General features: G+C 48.7%; 1 protein-coding gene across 12 annotated transcripts in view; it reads right to left on the bottom strand.

The window, feature by feature from the left end:
• Positions 1–3761: 3761 nt before the first annotated feature.
• Positions 3762–16486, bottom strand: part of TNK2 (tyrosine kinase non receptor 2) — a gene marked incomplete at its 3' end in the record, with an annotated part of 47299 nt that continues 34574 nt past the window's right edge. For 6 of the 12 annotated variants that reach the window (XM_081302914.1, XM_081302911.1, XM_081302918.1 and 3 more), the window contains 7 exons: positions 11257–11451; positions 9040–9131; positions 8305–8427; positions 6308–7665; positions 6118–6213; positions 5860–5987; positions 3762–4591 (listed from right to left, as the gene is read on the bottom strand). In XM_081302914.1, the coding sequence (XP_081159040.1) occupies positions 4585–4591; positions 5860–5987; positions 6118–6213; positions 6308–7665; positions 8305–8427; positions 9040–9131; positions 11257–11451 (1999 nt within the window). Of the gene's footprint in view, positions 4592–5855; positions 5988–6117; positions 6214–6307; positions 7666–8304; positions 8428–9039; positions 9132–11256; positions 11452–16486 lie in introns of those variants that run through there. The other 6 variants (XM_081302908.1, XM_081302913.1, XM_081302912.1 and 3 more) reach the window with 6 other exon arrangements.

Below are 16486 nucleotides of genomic sequence, written 5' to 3' on the forward strand. Positions count from 1 at the left end.
TTGCCCTGGCTAGCCTTGAATTCCCAGTCCTGCCTCAGTCTCCCAGATGGCTGGGATTACAGGTGTGTAATCCACCACTGTGTCTGGCTGGTTGAATATCTTTTATTTTTTTTAAGAGAGAGAATTTTTTAATATTTATTTTTTAGTTTTTGGTGGACACATCTTTTTTTGAGAGAGAGAATTTTTTTTAATATTTATTTTTCAGTTTTCGGTGGACACAACATCTTCATTTTATTTTATGTGGTGCTGAGGATCGAACCCAGCGCCCAGCGCATACCAGGCCAGCGCGTTACCGCTTGAGCCATATCCCCAGCCCTGGTTGAATATCTTTTATGTGATGAAACACAGCTGAAAATAGATGCCAGGTCTAATAGCAATACTCAAAGCTTACTGGCCACAACCCATCCTGAATGGCTTCCACTTTGATTTTAATAAACTGAAGCTCCCATCTTGCTTTCTATGATTACCTCTTTTCTTAAAGTCCATATAATACATTAAGCTCAAAGAACTAATGTCCTCAATGTAGCAATTCCCCCAAACACAAGAACTGATTAATAATCTCATTTTTTAAAAATGGGTCGTGGAGAGGATAGGCAGGGGAAAAAAATGGGTCACGGATATTAACAGACAACTCACAAGAGAGAAAATACAAATGGCTCAACTTTTTAAAACTGTGTTTACTCATAAAAGAAATGCAAATCAAAACTCTAAACACACCATTTTCTGCCAGTCAATCTGACAAAGATCAGAAAGTTCCCTATCATGTGAACAGTTCTCACACACTGCTGGTATGGCAACTGGCACTGCATTCTCTACTGAGGACAATTTAACAACATCCATCGTCAATGCACATGCTCTTTGACGCAGGAATTTCACCACCGATAACTCCTCCTTCTGATTCACTTGCCAATGAAAGATAGCCCACATATGTGACTTATGCAGCAATAGCTGTAACTACAAAGAAATGAGAACAACCAAAATATCTCTTCATTAAGAAGAGTATGATTGGAGCTGGGGTTGTGGCTCAGTGGAAGAGCGCTCGCCTAGCAAATGAGAGACAATGGGTTCAATCCTCAGCACCACATAAAAATAAATAAATAAATAAAAATAAAGGTTTAAAAAAAAGCGCATGATTATGGAACACTGAAAAAGACACAAGAAGTTGGAAAAATCTCCCATGTACATGAATAGGCAGAAATAATATTGTTAAAACGGCCATGCTACCAAAATATACAACGCAATCCTCATCAAAATACTGATGATATTCTTCACAAAACTAGAAAAAACAGCCTAAAATTCATTTGGAAGGATGAGAGAGACAGAAAGCCAAAGCAATTCTAAGCCAAAAAAGCAATGCTGGAGGTATCACAATACCTGACTTCAAATTATACTAAAAGAGCTACAGTAACTAAAACTGCATGATACTGGCATAAAAACAGAAACACAAAATAGGAGTCACAGAGACAAACCCACATAGTCAAACCCACACCATTTCTGCCAATCAGTAACTTATTTATGTCACACAAATCTACAATTGTCTGATCCTTGACAAAAGTGCCAAAAACATACATTGGAGAAAAGACTGCCTTTTTAACAAATGATGCTGGGAAAACTGGTTATCCATACTTAGAAGGATGAGACTATCTTATCTCTCACCCTGCACAAAAATCAACTCAAAATGGATCAACAATCTAAGAATTAGGCCAGAAATTGCAACTCCTAGAAGAAAATATAAGGTATACACTCCAGCATACAAGCATAGGCAATGACTTTCTCAATAGGACCCCTAAAGCTCAGGAAATAACGTCAGGAGCTAATAAATAATATAAAGTCAAATTAAAAAGATTTTGTAAAGCAAAGGAAACCATTAGGAATGTGAAGAGAGAACCTACAGAATGAAGAAAATCTTCATTAGCTACTCTTCTGACAGAGGAAAGAACTCGAGAAACTTAACAATAAAAAAAAAAGAATAACCCAATTAATAAATGGAAATCAAAACTATCCTGAGATTTCATCACTTCAATCAGAATGGCAGTCATCAAGAATACAAAAACAGGGCTGGAGTTGTGGCTTAGTGGTAGAGCTCTTGCTTAACACATGTGAGGCACTGGATTTGATCCTCAGTACCACATAAAAATAAATAAAGGCATGTGTCCATCTACAACTAAAAAAAAAAAAAAAAATGCAAATGGCCAGGCGCAGTGGTGCATGCCTGTAATCCTAGCTGCTGGAGAGGCTATGGCAGGAGGATCACAAGTTCAAAGCCAGCCTCAGCAACTTGGCAAGGCCCTAAGCAACTCAGCAACACCCTCTCTCTAAAATAAAATATGAAAAGGGCTGGAGATGTGGCTCAGTGGTTAAGCACCCCTGGGTTCAATCCCTGATGCAAAAAAAAAAAAAAAAATTACAAACAATAGTAAATGCTGGAGAGGATGTGGAGAAAAAGGAATACTTTGACACTGCTAGTGAGACCTTAAAGTAGTACAACCACTATAGAATTAGCATGGAGGTTCCTTAAAGACAAGGCATGGAACCACCATGTGACCCAGCTATATCTTTTCTCAGTATCATCCTGAAAAATTGAAGTCTTCATACTATAGCAATACATGCAGACCTATGTTTGTAGCAGCACAATTCACAATAGCCAAATTATGGAACCAGTCTAGGTGTTCATCAACACATGAATGGATAATGAAAATACAGTATATATACAAAAGGGAGTTTTATTCAGCCATAAAGAAATCTGAAATTATGTCATTTGCAGGAAATGGATGAAACTTGAAAATATTAAATAAGTCAAACTCGGAAGGTCAAAGGTAGTTTGTTATCTCTCACATATAGAAGCTACAGAGGGAAAAGAAAAGAAAGGTGGTGATGGGGATCTCATGAAACAAAGAGAGATCAGTAGAGAAAATGGACGCAGGGGGAGGTCAAGAGGAAATATTGGGGAATGATATTGGATAAAGTATATTGTGTGCATGTATGAATATGTAACAATAAATCCCACCACTGTGCAACAATTTTTAAAAATTGAAAAAAGAGCATGGTTAAAAAGATATGGTAACCCAGATAACCATATGGGGAAGCTCTTTGAATATTGCTGTGAAGCTCTTCAAACTACTGTAAGTTTAAAAGAAAGAAAGAATACACAAGAAATGGATGGTAAAGGCAGGCTCTGGGGAGGGAAGTGGGCATCTGGAGTGGGACACTTCACTGTACATTCTTTAATACCTTCTGAATTTTGAACCATGTGAATACTTTACTAAGCAAAAGAAAATACTTCTACATATTGAATCCTTCCTTGTTACTAAGTCTTCTGGCTTAGCTCCAGTTAACTTGGTGGCTGTCCCCTCACCTGCAGCATATCCTGCATTAAAGTAATCCAAGGAGTATAAACACAGGCTGGGGATGGGGCTGTAGCTCAGTGGCAGAATGCTTACCTAGCATGTGTGAGGCACTAGGTTCAATCCTTAGGACTGCATTAAAAAAAGAAATAAAGGCATGCTGTTCATCTACAATTACAAAAAAAAAAAAAAAAAAAATTAAAACGCAAAAACAAACCAAAAAAAGCACAGGCTGTCTTCTGGGACAGCCCTGCTAAGGGTCAGGCTTGGGGTTTCCCTTGCCTGCATTTCCTCCCTCTGCCTACAGGTGGTGCTACAAGGCCTGAGCCCTGAACAGATGATAATGACTTGGGGAGCCTTGGGGCTTTCAAGCTGCTGACTAAGAAGCATAAAAAAAAACAGGCAGGCACAAGTAAATAACATAAAATAGAAACTAACTTTATTTCTCTGGAAGAAGCAATATCGATAGCTGGGGCAGCAACTTTGGCCACAGAGGCTGGTGGGAAAATATGGATGGCACGGGCGGGGCGTGGAATAGGATCAAACAGGAAGCACTGGTATTCCCCCAGGGCAGATGCTCCATTGGTCTCCTTCCAACCCTGGGGCCTACGGCCCTGGTCCCTGCCAGAAGATGGTCTGGCACCCCTTCTCTGCTTCCTAAACAACCATGAGCTATATCCAGGTACAAGATTCTAAGACCAAACAAGCCTCATAACATGTCCACGGTGAGGCCACAAGTCACATTCTGTCTGGCACCCCCAACTGACTACCAGGGGCTCTCTGGAAAAGGGCCCAGCCCTTAGGGTTTTCCAGGTGCTGACCCACCTTTCTGTAGGGTCAATATATCCTCCCTGCCCAGGACATGCCTGGTTTCCTCTGTCTTGTTCCCCTGGGCAGGGCCTGAGGACACACCCCTGTCACAGGCCCTGTCAAAGACTGGAGCCAGAGGCAAGTCACACATAGGGCCTGCTGAGGCAGCCCCCAGCTTGTTACAGGGCTCCTTCCCACCTCTTAGCTGGGACACTGAGGTCTAAACCAAAGTGTGCAGGGTCAGTGCTTGGTTGGGGAGATGGGCAAGGCAGGATTCTCAGCCTCCTGCTGCCTTGGCTTTACTCTGTCCACTGGGAGCAGCAGATAGCAGCAGTTCCTCCAGGCCTGGGTGGGAGTGTCTCCCTACCCTAGTCACATGGATAGGCTCAAGTGATTCCTTCAGAGCAGAATCTCAATCTCCAGACACCTCTCAGCGCCTAAAGAATGGGAAAGAATAAAAAAAATCCCTCCATCAACATGGGTTAGATAAACAGGTGATGGAAACTCCACTGTGGTTGAGCACTAGAGAGCCACAGGAAGAAACTGCCTCTAGGCACCAGGCAAATGAGTTGAAAACTGATTGTTCTAGGCAATGATTTTGGAACTTATAATCATGGAATGTTTTTTTCTTTAATAAACCATGAATAAATTAAGAGAATAGCATTATTGTGTACTGGTGTATCCAAGGACAACAGAGACAATAAATCCCAAATTTATCTGAATGCAGATTAGGAAGAATAATCCTGAGATGATATCTAACACTTAGTGATTCTCTTGTATATTCAGTATGACAGATCTACTTCTTGTATCTTTCTAATTGCTTCTGATTAAAAACTACAGATGAGGAAGTCAAGGACTCAGAAATGTGCACAAGCTCATACCATCAGGGAGCAGCAAAGCCTGGTTCACCTGGACTGTCCATGTCCTAAGCCCAGCAAGTTGAACCCCATATCCCACCAGTGCTCGTTTCCTGAAATGATGCCTATGCTTCATTTATTTGCCTGTTCAACTATTTTGGACACATATTTATATATCATTATGTTATTTATATGCTATATATTTTGTTATATACAAATATAAGGTTCTGACAGGAAAGAAGGCGACTTTGTTGTTGTTTTGGTTGGATATTCCTTTAAAAAGGCATTAGCATTTGACTGAAATTCAGCAAGGCATGATGGCTTACACTTGTAATCCCAGCAACTGTCTGGGGAAGCAGGAGGATCAGAAGTTCAAAGCCAGCCTCAGCAACTCAGCAAGGGCTTAAAAGCAACTTAGTGATAAAAGCGCCCCTGGGTTCAATCCCCAATACCTATCCCCCCCCAAAAGGCATTAACATCTGAAATGTTAAAACACAAACATTAAAAAAGAGGCAAGAAACATTTGTTCAAATCATTGGGCCTAAAGTCCTGCTCTCTGGAGCACATAGCTCTCTGAGGAGCTAGGGAAGTTAGTCTTCATCCAGAGGATGCAAGTTCCTCTTGTACTCATCATCTCCAGTGGAAACCATGTGGCTCAAGGTCCAAATTCATTTAGAAGGAATCACTTTCAACCCAAACTGTCTGTTTCCTGGGCTGTATGCCTACACTCCCAGCTAGGGAGCCCTATCTCCACCTGGCTGTGCGTGGCCTTTCAGGTGTTGCATTTTTTCTTCCTGTGGCATGCTCTAGGGACCCCTCCTGCGACAAGGAGATAGGGGCTCACTCACTTGTGGTGGGCAGGGCCACAGGAGCCCAGAAGGTGACAGCCAGCTTGCTCTAGGTTCCAGTCGAACATCTCTAGCACTTTGTGGCACTCCACCCGTGGCCGCAGACCCAGCCCAAAGAGCTGCTCCACCTGAGGGGCAGAGGGTGATACCATGAGACCGGCTGGGGCAGGAGTCAAAACCAGGAGGTGGGGGCTAGGAGCAATAGAACCACTCTTCAGGATCCCTGCATGCCAGAGAGCAGGCAACAGGTGGTAGTACCTTCAGATACTGGGCAGCCCTCTGCACGCTCCAGCTGTGGCTCTGCAGGGCTGTCTGGCACTCCTCTGTGGTCACCCCATGCACCATGGCCTGCAGCTGGGCACACCCACCCATTAGTACCACTCAGGCCCATTTCTCTGGATCCCTTAGGCCCCTACCCCCCTCACCTCAAAGCCAGCCTGGCACTCACCATCTGGATCTTGTCAGATGGCCGGCCAGCCTCTGGCCCATCCCCAGGGCAACCCCTCTGTGGCAGCCGAGCAGTGGCCCTCAGGGATGGTGGCCGGGTACCTAGATTGCTATTGTTGGTGGAGAAGTTGGCCTTGGGGTCTGGGGCAGCCTGGGGCATTGGTCGAACAGTGGCAGTGGGGGCAGTGGGGGCAGCAGGGGCTGGGGTGCTGGGTGGGGGCAGCAGCAGGGGCACAGGCAGAGGGGCCGGCTCTTCAGGGCTCTGGGCCTCACGTAGGTAACGCTGGTAGCGCTCCAAGTAGGGCGGGCGCTCAGGCAACAGGTAATAGTGGGTGTTGCTGACTTTCTTGCCATCCCGGACAATGGGCAAGATGCAGGGACCTGTGCGTGGGCCAGGAGCCTGGATCACCTGGGGTGTAGCATACTTGGGGTCTGAAGCGAAGCTCTGGGTAGTGGGCATGGTCTTCCCAGGTGAGCTTGAGAGCCGGGATGGCAGGGGGGAACCACCAGGTGGTACCAGGGGGCTGGGGGTCCTAGAGCCTTGAGGAGACAGAGGTTCCCGGGGAGGTATGCGGGGAGGAGAGGCAGGTCCAGGCCACCGACCTATCTCCTCCTCACCTGAGGGGGCTGGAGACAGCTCAACACGTGGGCGTGTGGGCCGAGGGGGGATGGGTACCCGGGGAGGCACCTGGGGCTTATCATCAGCCCCTGGGCTGGGTGAGGGGGCCAGTGAGCCAGTCGGAACTTGGAGCTGCCGCATACACTCCTGCTGCAGTGCCTGGAAGATCTCCGAGGTCTGGGCCAAGCTGGGAGGCTTGCCCCCACCCTGGGGTGGGAGGAACAGGTTGTCCTCCAGGGCAGCAGGGAGCCGCGCTTGCTCTGGCACAAAGCCGTAATTGGTCTCTCCCTGCCTGGGCCCAGTAGGAAGCCCTGCACCCACCAGGGTGCTGTTGATGGAGCAGACCTCAAAGTCATCTTCGTCTTGGGCCACATCATCGTAGGTAGGGGGAGGAGGAAGCGGGCGTGCATCCCAATCCACCACAGGCGTGGGATGCAGGGGTCGTGGTAGTGCCCGTGTAGGGCTCTGTGGAGGGGTCTTGTCCAGCAAAGAGCAGGCATCCATGGCCAGCTGTGCCAGAGAGGGTGCACAGGGCCGAGAGGCTGGAATCACAGGTTCCTCACCAAAGTCAATGAGCGTGACCTCGCCCCCACTGCTGCGGCCTGCCTTGGTGCCGGGCACCCGGGCTGAGGGCTTTGACAGCCACAGCCCTCGGGGCAGACCTGGCTTCCGCAGGCCCAGCCTCTTAAAGTCACCAGACAGTAGGTCTTGGTCCTCACTCACAGGATCATAGGTTGGTTCTGTGATGGAAAGGAAGACCCCAACAAGGAGGCAGTGTTAGACAGGGATGGGAGACAAGGGAAGGCAGGATGTAAGAAAGCCAAGTATCCCCCACCAACTTTCCACCACCAATTCTCAAAAGGATGCCTCTTAGCTGCCAAAATTCTCAGTGCACACCTGACCCCACTCAACAGGAGACTGGAGCTTGCTATCTGTCAGCCCTCTACGAGGGCTGATAAGCCCCCTGCCTCCACCTAAATTAGAGCAGGCCATATCCCATTTGTGTCTTGTCTCTGATGTTCCCCCATCAACACAAGGCCCCCACTACCCTTGCTTCTGGGCCCTGTTAGTAAACCTGTATCCCCCTCTCCATTACAGCACACCATTAGTGCAGGCATGGGCAACAGGAGCTATCTTTTGGGAAGACAGAGCTTTTGAACCACCACCACAAACAGCCTCTGCAGGACTGAAAGGGAGTGAGGCAGGACTAAGCCATGGAAGAGCAAGGTAAATGTGGGTGCCAGACCACACACCTGCTGTGAAACCTAGGTTTTGGGGGTGTGGAGCAGGGAGGCAGGCATGCTGGACCAGGTCAGCAAAAGCTCACAGCACACACCTGCTTTCCCCTCCCACCCAAGCCAGCCACCAGGGATCTGTACCTTCCAGGAAGAGAGGAGAAGTGAGAGAAGAAAGGGGGCGAGGGCAGGGGCCAAGGCATCCTGAGCAGCCCCACTTACTCTGAGTGAAGATGGCAGGCTGAGGTGGGCGAGGTGGAGGCTCCCCTGCAAGACAGGCCATGCGGACAGGAGAGGAGAATGACCAAGCAAGACAGAAGACAAGAGAGCGAGACAAAGCCGGAAGGTTTGGAGAGACAGAGACAGAGAGAGAGGGGGGTGGGGGGGGAGGGTGCAGTGAGGGGGGGGAGAGAGAAGTGAATAGAAGTGAGTGAATATACAAACCCAACTGCATGGGAGGAAATGGGCAGCAGGATGGGGACAACCGTGTTTCAGAATGACAGGACAGGAGCCAGGAGATGGATGAGGCTCCTGGCTGAGATGGAACCCGTGGGGTGGTTTTGGCTCAGGAGAGAAGAGCAGGATTAGGGGAAAGAGAGGAAAGCCAGGATCTGAGCAGGCCGTTGAGGAAGGAGGGAGGAGGAAGCTGAGGTGGGCAGGGCTGATACAGGACCAACCTCAGGATGCCCACCTCAGCGGATACAGCTGCCTCCCTTCTTCTACCCCACGCCCAGTCGGAGCCAGGGTCACAGCTGTCCCGCCTGCTACCCTGACCCAGCTGTCCCCAGAAGAACAGCAGGCTCAGGGTGTCCTGAGAAGACAGTGTCCCTTCCTGGGTAGCTAATGAATAAGGGAACCAGGATATGGGAGGGCTCTTACTTTTTACCCTTCCTAGGTGCTGGGTGGGTCGGGAGGTGCTCAGTTCCACACTCAACAGGTCAGGAGGATCCATGGGGTTTCCCAGATACAGTCTGTGGGGAGAGAGCCAGTTCAGAGTGTAAAGTAGTGGCAGTGAGGAAACCTCTGGAAGAAATTCTGAGCCTATCCCCTGGGTTTAGGCAGAAAATAAAATACTGAATGTGTCCAGGGTAAAACAACATTAAGACCCCTTCATTTTAAGAGACAGCTGGGCTGGGCTCCCAACTCCCAATCCACAGATCCTGATCCCTTGTATAGATGTAAGCTGTAGCCAGACAAGAGTCATGGAAAAAGGACAGAGAAAGGACATCTAAACCCAAGTTGAAAAGCCTTCTGCCATAAGGGCAGAGAGGATCTTCAATTCCCCACCTACACCCAATCCACTGTAGGCAGCTACCTACTGGTGCACACTCCTCTGTCCTGCAGGCCCTGCTGGAAGAGCCTGGGGCAGAAATATTCTGAGCTCCAGTCCCCCTGGTCATGGTGACAGAAGGCATCCTTCTGCTCAACTACAGAAGTTGGGGGAGAAGTTGGGCCACCTGCGCTACTTCAGATTCATCCTTAGCCCCTGTGCCAACTATTAGTATCTGGGACTTAGTCACTGAGGCTGATTAAAGCCCAGAGGAATGGGGCTGGGCTGGCCATGACATGCCAGGAGTGGGACAAAGGGCACTGGCCTCCTCCTGGAGGTTGCCCCAGCTTTCACAGCCGTGGCCTGAGTTTTATAAGGAAAGAGACCCTGACTGAGTCCCCTCAGAGGCTAGTGTTCCAGTGTGCCAGACATGTAGTGTGGAGAACTGCTATACCATGCCCTTTAGGAGAAGTCAGCAGGGGAGAGGGCTGCCAACAGGTATGAAGGAGAAGCTGCCAGGGGGTTCCCTAGGGGGAGGCACCCAGGAAGTGCCTAATTTTTCTGTGGTTTCCCAGATGCCTCCCAGTGACCTTACTCTTTACTTAAAGGAGACTACAACCCCCTACCAGTCATAGTAAGCTCTAGTGTGGGGGTAGCTAGCAGCCATTGCTCTTCCCTCTGAAGCTCCCCTGCAGGAAGCTCCCTCCAGGACAGTTCCCCTGATTCTGGGAAGAAGGGCATTTTTGCTTGACCTAGCAGGCTCACATTGCCAGGGCTCTGGTACCAGCAGCAGGAAAACTGCTCAAATACAGGTCAGAGCTTTCAAACTAAATTGCTTCCAAAATCTATCTTCCCAAAGCCAATGTGCCAGAAGGCCGTAAGGCCACGGCCCTGGTAACCTTACCACCAAGCCAAAATGTGGGTCTAACCTTGGTAATTCATGACCTGTGTTTTTTGGTTATTTTTGTGGGGTTTTTTTGGTACCAGGAATTGAACCCAAGGGTGCTTTACCACTTAGCCACATCACCAGCCTTTTTAATATTTTTTGAAACAAGATCTTGCAAAAGTTGCTGAGACTGGCCTCAAACTTGATTTTCATCTGCCTCAGCCTCTTGAGGTACCGGATTACATGCGTGTGCCATTACGCCCAGCAATGCTTTCTTTTTTTTTTTTTTTGCCATACGATTTATTTAAAAATTTTTTTTAGTCATACATAACAGCAGAATGTATTTTGACATATAATACATACATGGAATGTACATACATCAATCATATTGTCTATTCTATTCTGTTGCCCTTCCCCCAGCAATGCTTTCTAATTCAAATATACTTACAGCTGGGCATAGTGACACACACCTAATCCCAGGAGCTCAAGAGACTGAGGCAGGAGGATTTTGAGTTCAAAGTCAACCTCAGCAACTTAGTGAGGCCCTAAGCAACTCAGCAAGACTCTGTCTTTGCTCCTGGGTTCAAAATCCCCAGTACCCCCCGCCAAAAAAACCAGAGTATACTTATACTTACAATCCTTACTTCATAGGTGAATATATAACCCCATCTGTTAAATGTGCCCATCTTACAGAGTAAATAATATAACAAACTCAAAAACAGAAGAGAGGGAATCCTGACTCTCAGGTGGAGCTTTTTAGGGTTCCACAGTTTCCCTAAAGCAAAATAAAAATCAGGAGGGAAAAGTAGCGAGGATCTGGGGCTGAAGACAAATACAAAGGGTAAGGAGCCCATGAGAGCTTATGTGTCGTGTGGTAAGGGGCTGCTGATCCTGGGATCCCTGGGCCAGGTAGGACCAGTGGCCCTGTCCAGGTACTTACTCGTCAATCTTGTCAGGGAAGCCCCAACAGTGGCGAGGGTCGCTGTCGCCATGCCCTGTGTGGATGAAGCTATTCTGCAGGGGCTGGCTAATGTCCTGGGCTGACAGACCAGCCACGGAGGTCACCACATTGCGAGGAAAGGGTCCTACACACAGCGTCCGTGTGTTCTGTCCACGCCACCAGTAGTTTTCAGCCCTGCCCAACAGAGATGACAAGGTAGATACCTGGCATGGGGGCAGGGGACTGCCCAGGTAGTGGGGCCCTTCTCAAACCAAGCTCTTTGCCAACAGAAACTGCCATCTTGGCAGAACAGCAACATAAGAGATAGGCTTCAGAACTAGACAGTCTGCATTATCCCACCTCCCCAAGTACACCCCCATGACCTGCCACTCCCTGAACAGGGCCTGGCTGTTTGTTCACAGTCTTCCTAAGATCCCAAGATGGGTCAGGCAGCTTTTCCTATAGTTTACAAATAAGGCAACAGGTTGCAACAAGTGACATAACTTGCCTATGGTTACCAGAATGATTGCAGCAGACCCAGGATTCAAATCCAGGTATTAAGTTTGCAAAGCCAGCAACTCCTCTCACAATACTATCTTGCCTCCCTACTCCTCTGGCAAGGCCTGGCTCTAGTCCTCTTCCGGCATCAGATTTCATTTTTCAGCCAGTTTCCAGAAGTTTTAACAGATGCAGAGGACCAAGGGAGCACTGTGGGCCTTAGCACTGAGCTTGGAGCCCTCCAACCACAATCCATCTTCTATGTGCAGGCCTTCAAGTATTTGGAAGCACCTGGGGCAAGCCAAGACTTCTTTCTGCCAGTGCTCCCTATATCTAAGGGATAGGGTTATGGAACTAGGGTCCTTGCCACCTTGCCCATCTCCTTGGGAGTTCTATTCTTGTATTAATATGAGAGTTCTAGAAAGGAACTCAGAACTCACAATGTAGGCAGACTATGGGACCCTCAGACCTTCACTCTCTCTGCCCTTAGACACAAAGCCTATGTTGATGTAGCCTAAACCAGGCCTGGGCTAGGATGGCAGGCAGGCAGGCAAGTGGAAAAGAACAGAGGTCTCGGGGCTAGGGCTGTAGCTTAGTGGTAGAGCACTTGCCTAGCATGCATGAAGCACTGGTTCAATCCTCAGCACTACATAAAAGTAAACAAATAAAATAAAGGTATTCTGTAAAATAAAGGTATACTGTCCATTTACAATTACAAAAAAATTTTTTTAAAAAAGAACAGAGGTATCCTCTGGACACTCCAATACCCCAAAAGCTGTGACAGATTGTGAAATGTCTGTACCTACTGTTAGAATTTCTCATACCTGGTGACATGGGCAGAATCTGGTCTGCTATGACACATGTGGCACCATGCTGCCTATCCTGTCACTCCCTCACCCTCATGTCACCGGTCCCACAGCCAGAAACACACAAAATGTATCCTCCAAAATGCAATAGATCAGAGAGGTTGAGGAGAATGGGGGAAGCACCTGGACCTGAGCACCTGGACCCACTGCTCCCTGAGATAACACAGCCCAGCTGGGATGGTGTGACCCCCAAAACAGCCTGTCCTAGAGACCAATGTTCACACCCCATGAGCACAGAAGTCCTTAGGGAGGTGAGAAGTGGAGCCAGGGGAGGAGGTGCCAAGCTCCCTCAGCTAGCCTCCTTGTAAACAAGGTTGCCTGGTTGGCCCACCACCAGACAGAGCAACCCTGTGATTACATCCTGCCTTCAGGGTGGGAAGGGCAGGAAAGGAAGGAAGAAGAGAAGACAGTACCCTAAAAAGGGACAAGACCCATCTGAAAATAGCAAGGCCATTCTAAGTAGGAGAAAAAGGCTTCCCGCCACACACAGAGCCACCCATGAAAGCTGGCAGATTAGCACCAGCCTAGAAAGACAGGCCCCAGTGCTGCTCCCCCTAATACCACAGGCTCTCTGGTGGTGCCCTCTATAGGGTAGCCCCTTGCCACCCTGGGGGCAGCTGTGGGACTGTTCTCCACACCTCCTTAGAAGTGCTCACTTAGAGGTCATTCCCTCTATATCTTTCCTTTTACCAACACAGCCCAGCTCCTCCCACAGATGCCTCCTTCTGAATCCACTTCTAAGAGTGAAAGAAGACACCAAAGCCACCTGCCCTTATTACAGGTACAGCCCAGGCCAGAATCCCATGGCCACTGAGAGTCCCAACATCATTTTTCAAAATCATGCTTGCTACTAGAGGAAGAGAAGTCTTTTGGGATTGCACCCAGGCACACTCAGAGGCAGCATTCTCTCCTGACAAGGCTCAAATGAACATTCCAAGATGGTCAATGCTACATCCCACATATGCCTTTGAGGCTCAGTGGGGCCAAGGTGCCAGCAGCCCACAGGTCCAAGGCTAGCCCTTCCCACCAGCCTGCTCCAGCCATACCCTCTCTTCCTGTCATACACAGATTAAAATCTCCACACTGATTGGAGGGCCAAGCCAGCCATCCACAATGAATGAAGCAGACACATGAGAAAGCCCGGGGTGAGTGAAAAAAGGGTTCAGCACCTTCACTGAGAACTTTCTACTTCCTGCTGCCCTCCCTTTAGGCTTCCTAACAGATCCCCTAGGGCAGAGAAGACAGGAAACTATAGCCTGGGCTGAGAACTGCCTAAGGATGCCCCAGCTTTAGAAATCTCAGATGCCCCAGCTTTAGAAATCTTTTTTTTTTTAAGTATTTATTTATTTATTTTAGTTTTTCGGCGGACACAACATCTTTGTTGGTATGTGGTGCTGAGGATCGAACCCGGGCTGCACGCATGCAAGGCGAGCGCGCTACCGATTGAGCCACATCCCAGCCCTCAGCACGTAATTCTTATCCAGGTTAAGGTGGTTCAGAAATGGCTTAACAAATCATCACCTAAACGTGCACACACACACACACACACATAGATACACACCCTATCCCTGCCCCTTGTCTCTGGGAGCCTCTGGCCTCCCAGGATAACCCAGATATTTAGTGCCTTCCCAAACACACACTTCCACTGAAAGTAGAGGCTCAAGGCCAGGCTAGGCCAAGGACCTGAAAATGGATTTCAAATTCTGAGCCCTTTATCACTTCTGTAAAAATAGAATGTAAAATGACTACTACCAGACATCCCACCCTCTAAATAAGATCCTTTGGGAAAGACCAGTCATCGTTTGTCCCTCCAACTCTAGACAAAGCCTAAGTTCAGTTCACAAACCACCAAGGTGTATTCTCTGCCCACTGCCTGGCATTCTGAGAAGCACTGAGCCGACAGAATCAGTCAGAGCTGGAGACAGACAAGTGGCTTCCCAGGCTCTGAACTAGGAAACACAGTGAAAATGGCTTTAGCAAGGAGGAATTCAAAAACCAAGAGAAGAGCCCAGATAAGGAGAGAGGTAAGAGCCAGAGAAACAGAGGCCCTCATATGCAAACCATCGCTCACAGAGACACAAATGGCCCATGTACACCCTAGGACATGGAGACAGACTAAGCCAAACAAACAAAGAGATATTCGGGGACTGAGAAAACAAGGGGGCAGAGTTCTGGTAAAGCTCTGGTACCACCAACACAAAGGCCCACTCCCAAAGCCTCACCGGCTGTTGTGGCCTCCTGCCCCTCACCTCCCACCTCCTGAGCAGCTCCAGGGACCCAGGGCAGGCACTGTTGTCCTAGTCAAGGCTGATGGCCCAGGAGGAGGAGCCCTGTGTGGTGAACCATTGGTGACAGCAGCAACCTGTGGCAGAACCTGCTGCTGGATACAACCAAAGCCTGTGACGGAAGGGTGGGACAGGGTGCACCTAAGACAGCCTTCCAAGAGAAGCCGCTCCCCCAACCCCTCCCGCAGCCTGCTTTGCTCACAGTAACCCAGGGCGCCAGCTCCAGAGATACACACCCAGGAAACACAGGAAGCTCCTGAGTCACCCCCAGGCTCCCTGAGAGGAGATGGGGGTGGTAAAAATCTGGAGTTACAGGAGCATAGGAGGGGTGGTCAGGCCGAAGGCTCTCTGGAGTGGGGTTACCCTTCCCACCAGCCTGCTGGTTTGAGGCCCAGACTTATGGTTTAAGCTCCTGCTAGGTACCTCCAGAGAGGGCTCACCCTCAATCTTCCTATTTCCACATTGCTCTCCAAGGTGCCAAGCCTATAAACCCTTTCCTTGCCAACTCAGCTATAAACCCGCAGATTGTTTCTTCCTATACTCCAGGTCTCTCCTAGCAATTTTCTGCTTTATTCTACCACAACTAACTCCCCAACCATATGTACTCCTGCAACCTGCTAGAATGTCATTCTATCCCAGATACTAGGCCCAAAGGTGAGGGAGCCCTGACCTGGGGCAGAGGAAAAGGGAATATAGGGCCTGTTCCACCACTCAGACCCAGACCCAGAGACTTACTCCACTGGCCAGTCCCCATGGAACACAAGATTTAACCACTGCCCCAACAGGCCCACCAACCCAAAGTCCAGGCAGAAAGGGTTCTGTGGGACACATATCCTTGCCTGATTTTGTGTCAGAAGAGGACAGAACTGGGAATTCCCTCTGCCTCAGTCTTCCCAGTCCTCAACACTCAGCCCCTGCCCCAAAGGCATCTCCAGCCTGCCCTAACCAGTTCCTCAGACACCCTGGGGATCAGATAACAAAAGGTGGAGCCAGAAGAGGGCGAGGCCTCCAAGGCAGGCCCTAGAATTACTAACAGGGGGTTCAGGTGTGAGTCTAAGATTTGAGTTTTAGCCAATGGGGGGCAGGAAGGAAGTTTGAAAAACAGTCCTGAAAAGGGTGAGTTGGAAGAATGGGAAGAAGAAAGTCCCAAGCTGAGGACAGAGGGAAACCCAAGACCCTGAAGCCCTGGGAGAGGGCCATATGGAAATGATATGAAGCAGAAAAAAAAGATGTCCACATGGATGGACAGCTGACAAAGTTGGACCTAGGCAAGGACAGGCTGCTTTGGGGTCTTGAGACACACCTGGGTGGATCGTCAAGAGTCTTATGCTGTGAATTTAGTGAGGCCCTAAGCAACTTAGCCAGATCCTGTCTCAAGATAAACAAACAAACCAAAAGCTAGGGATGTAGCTCTGTGGTACAATGCCCCTGGGTTCAATCCCCAGACCAAAAAAAAAGAAAGGAGTCTATGCTGAAGAAGAAGGAAGAAAGGCAGAGAGGGATGATGAGAGGAGGAATACCCAGGAGTCAAGTGCTCTGCTTGCTTTGGCCTTAACACTAGACTGGGAAACATTCTACTCC

This window comes from Spermophilus citellus (genome assembly GCF_964194105.1).
Source record: "Spermophilus citellus genome assembly, chromosome: 7".
Taxonomy (NCBI): Eukaryota; Metazoa; Chordata; class Mammalia; order Rodentia; family Sciuridae; genus Spermophilus; species Spermophilus citellus.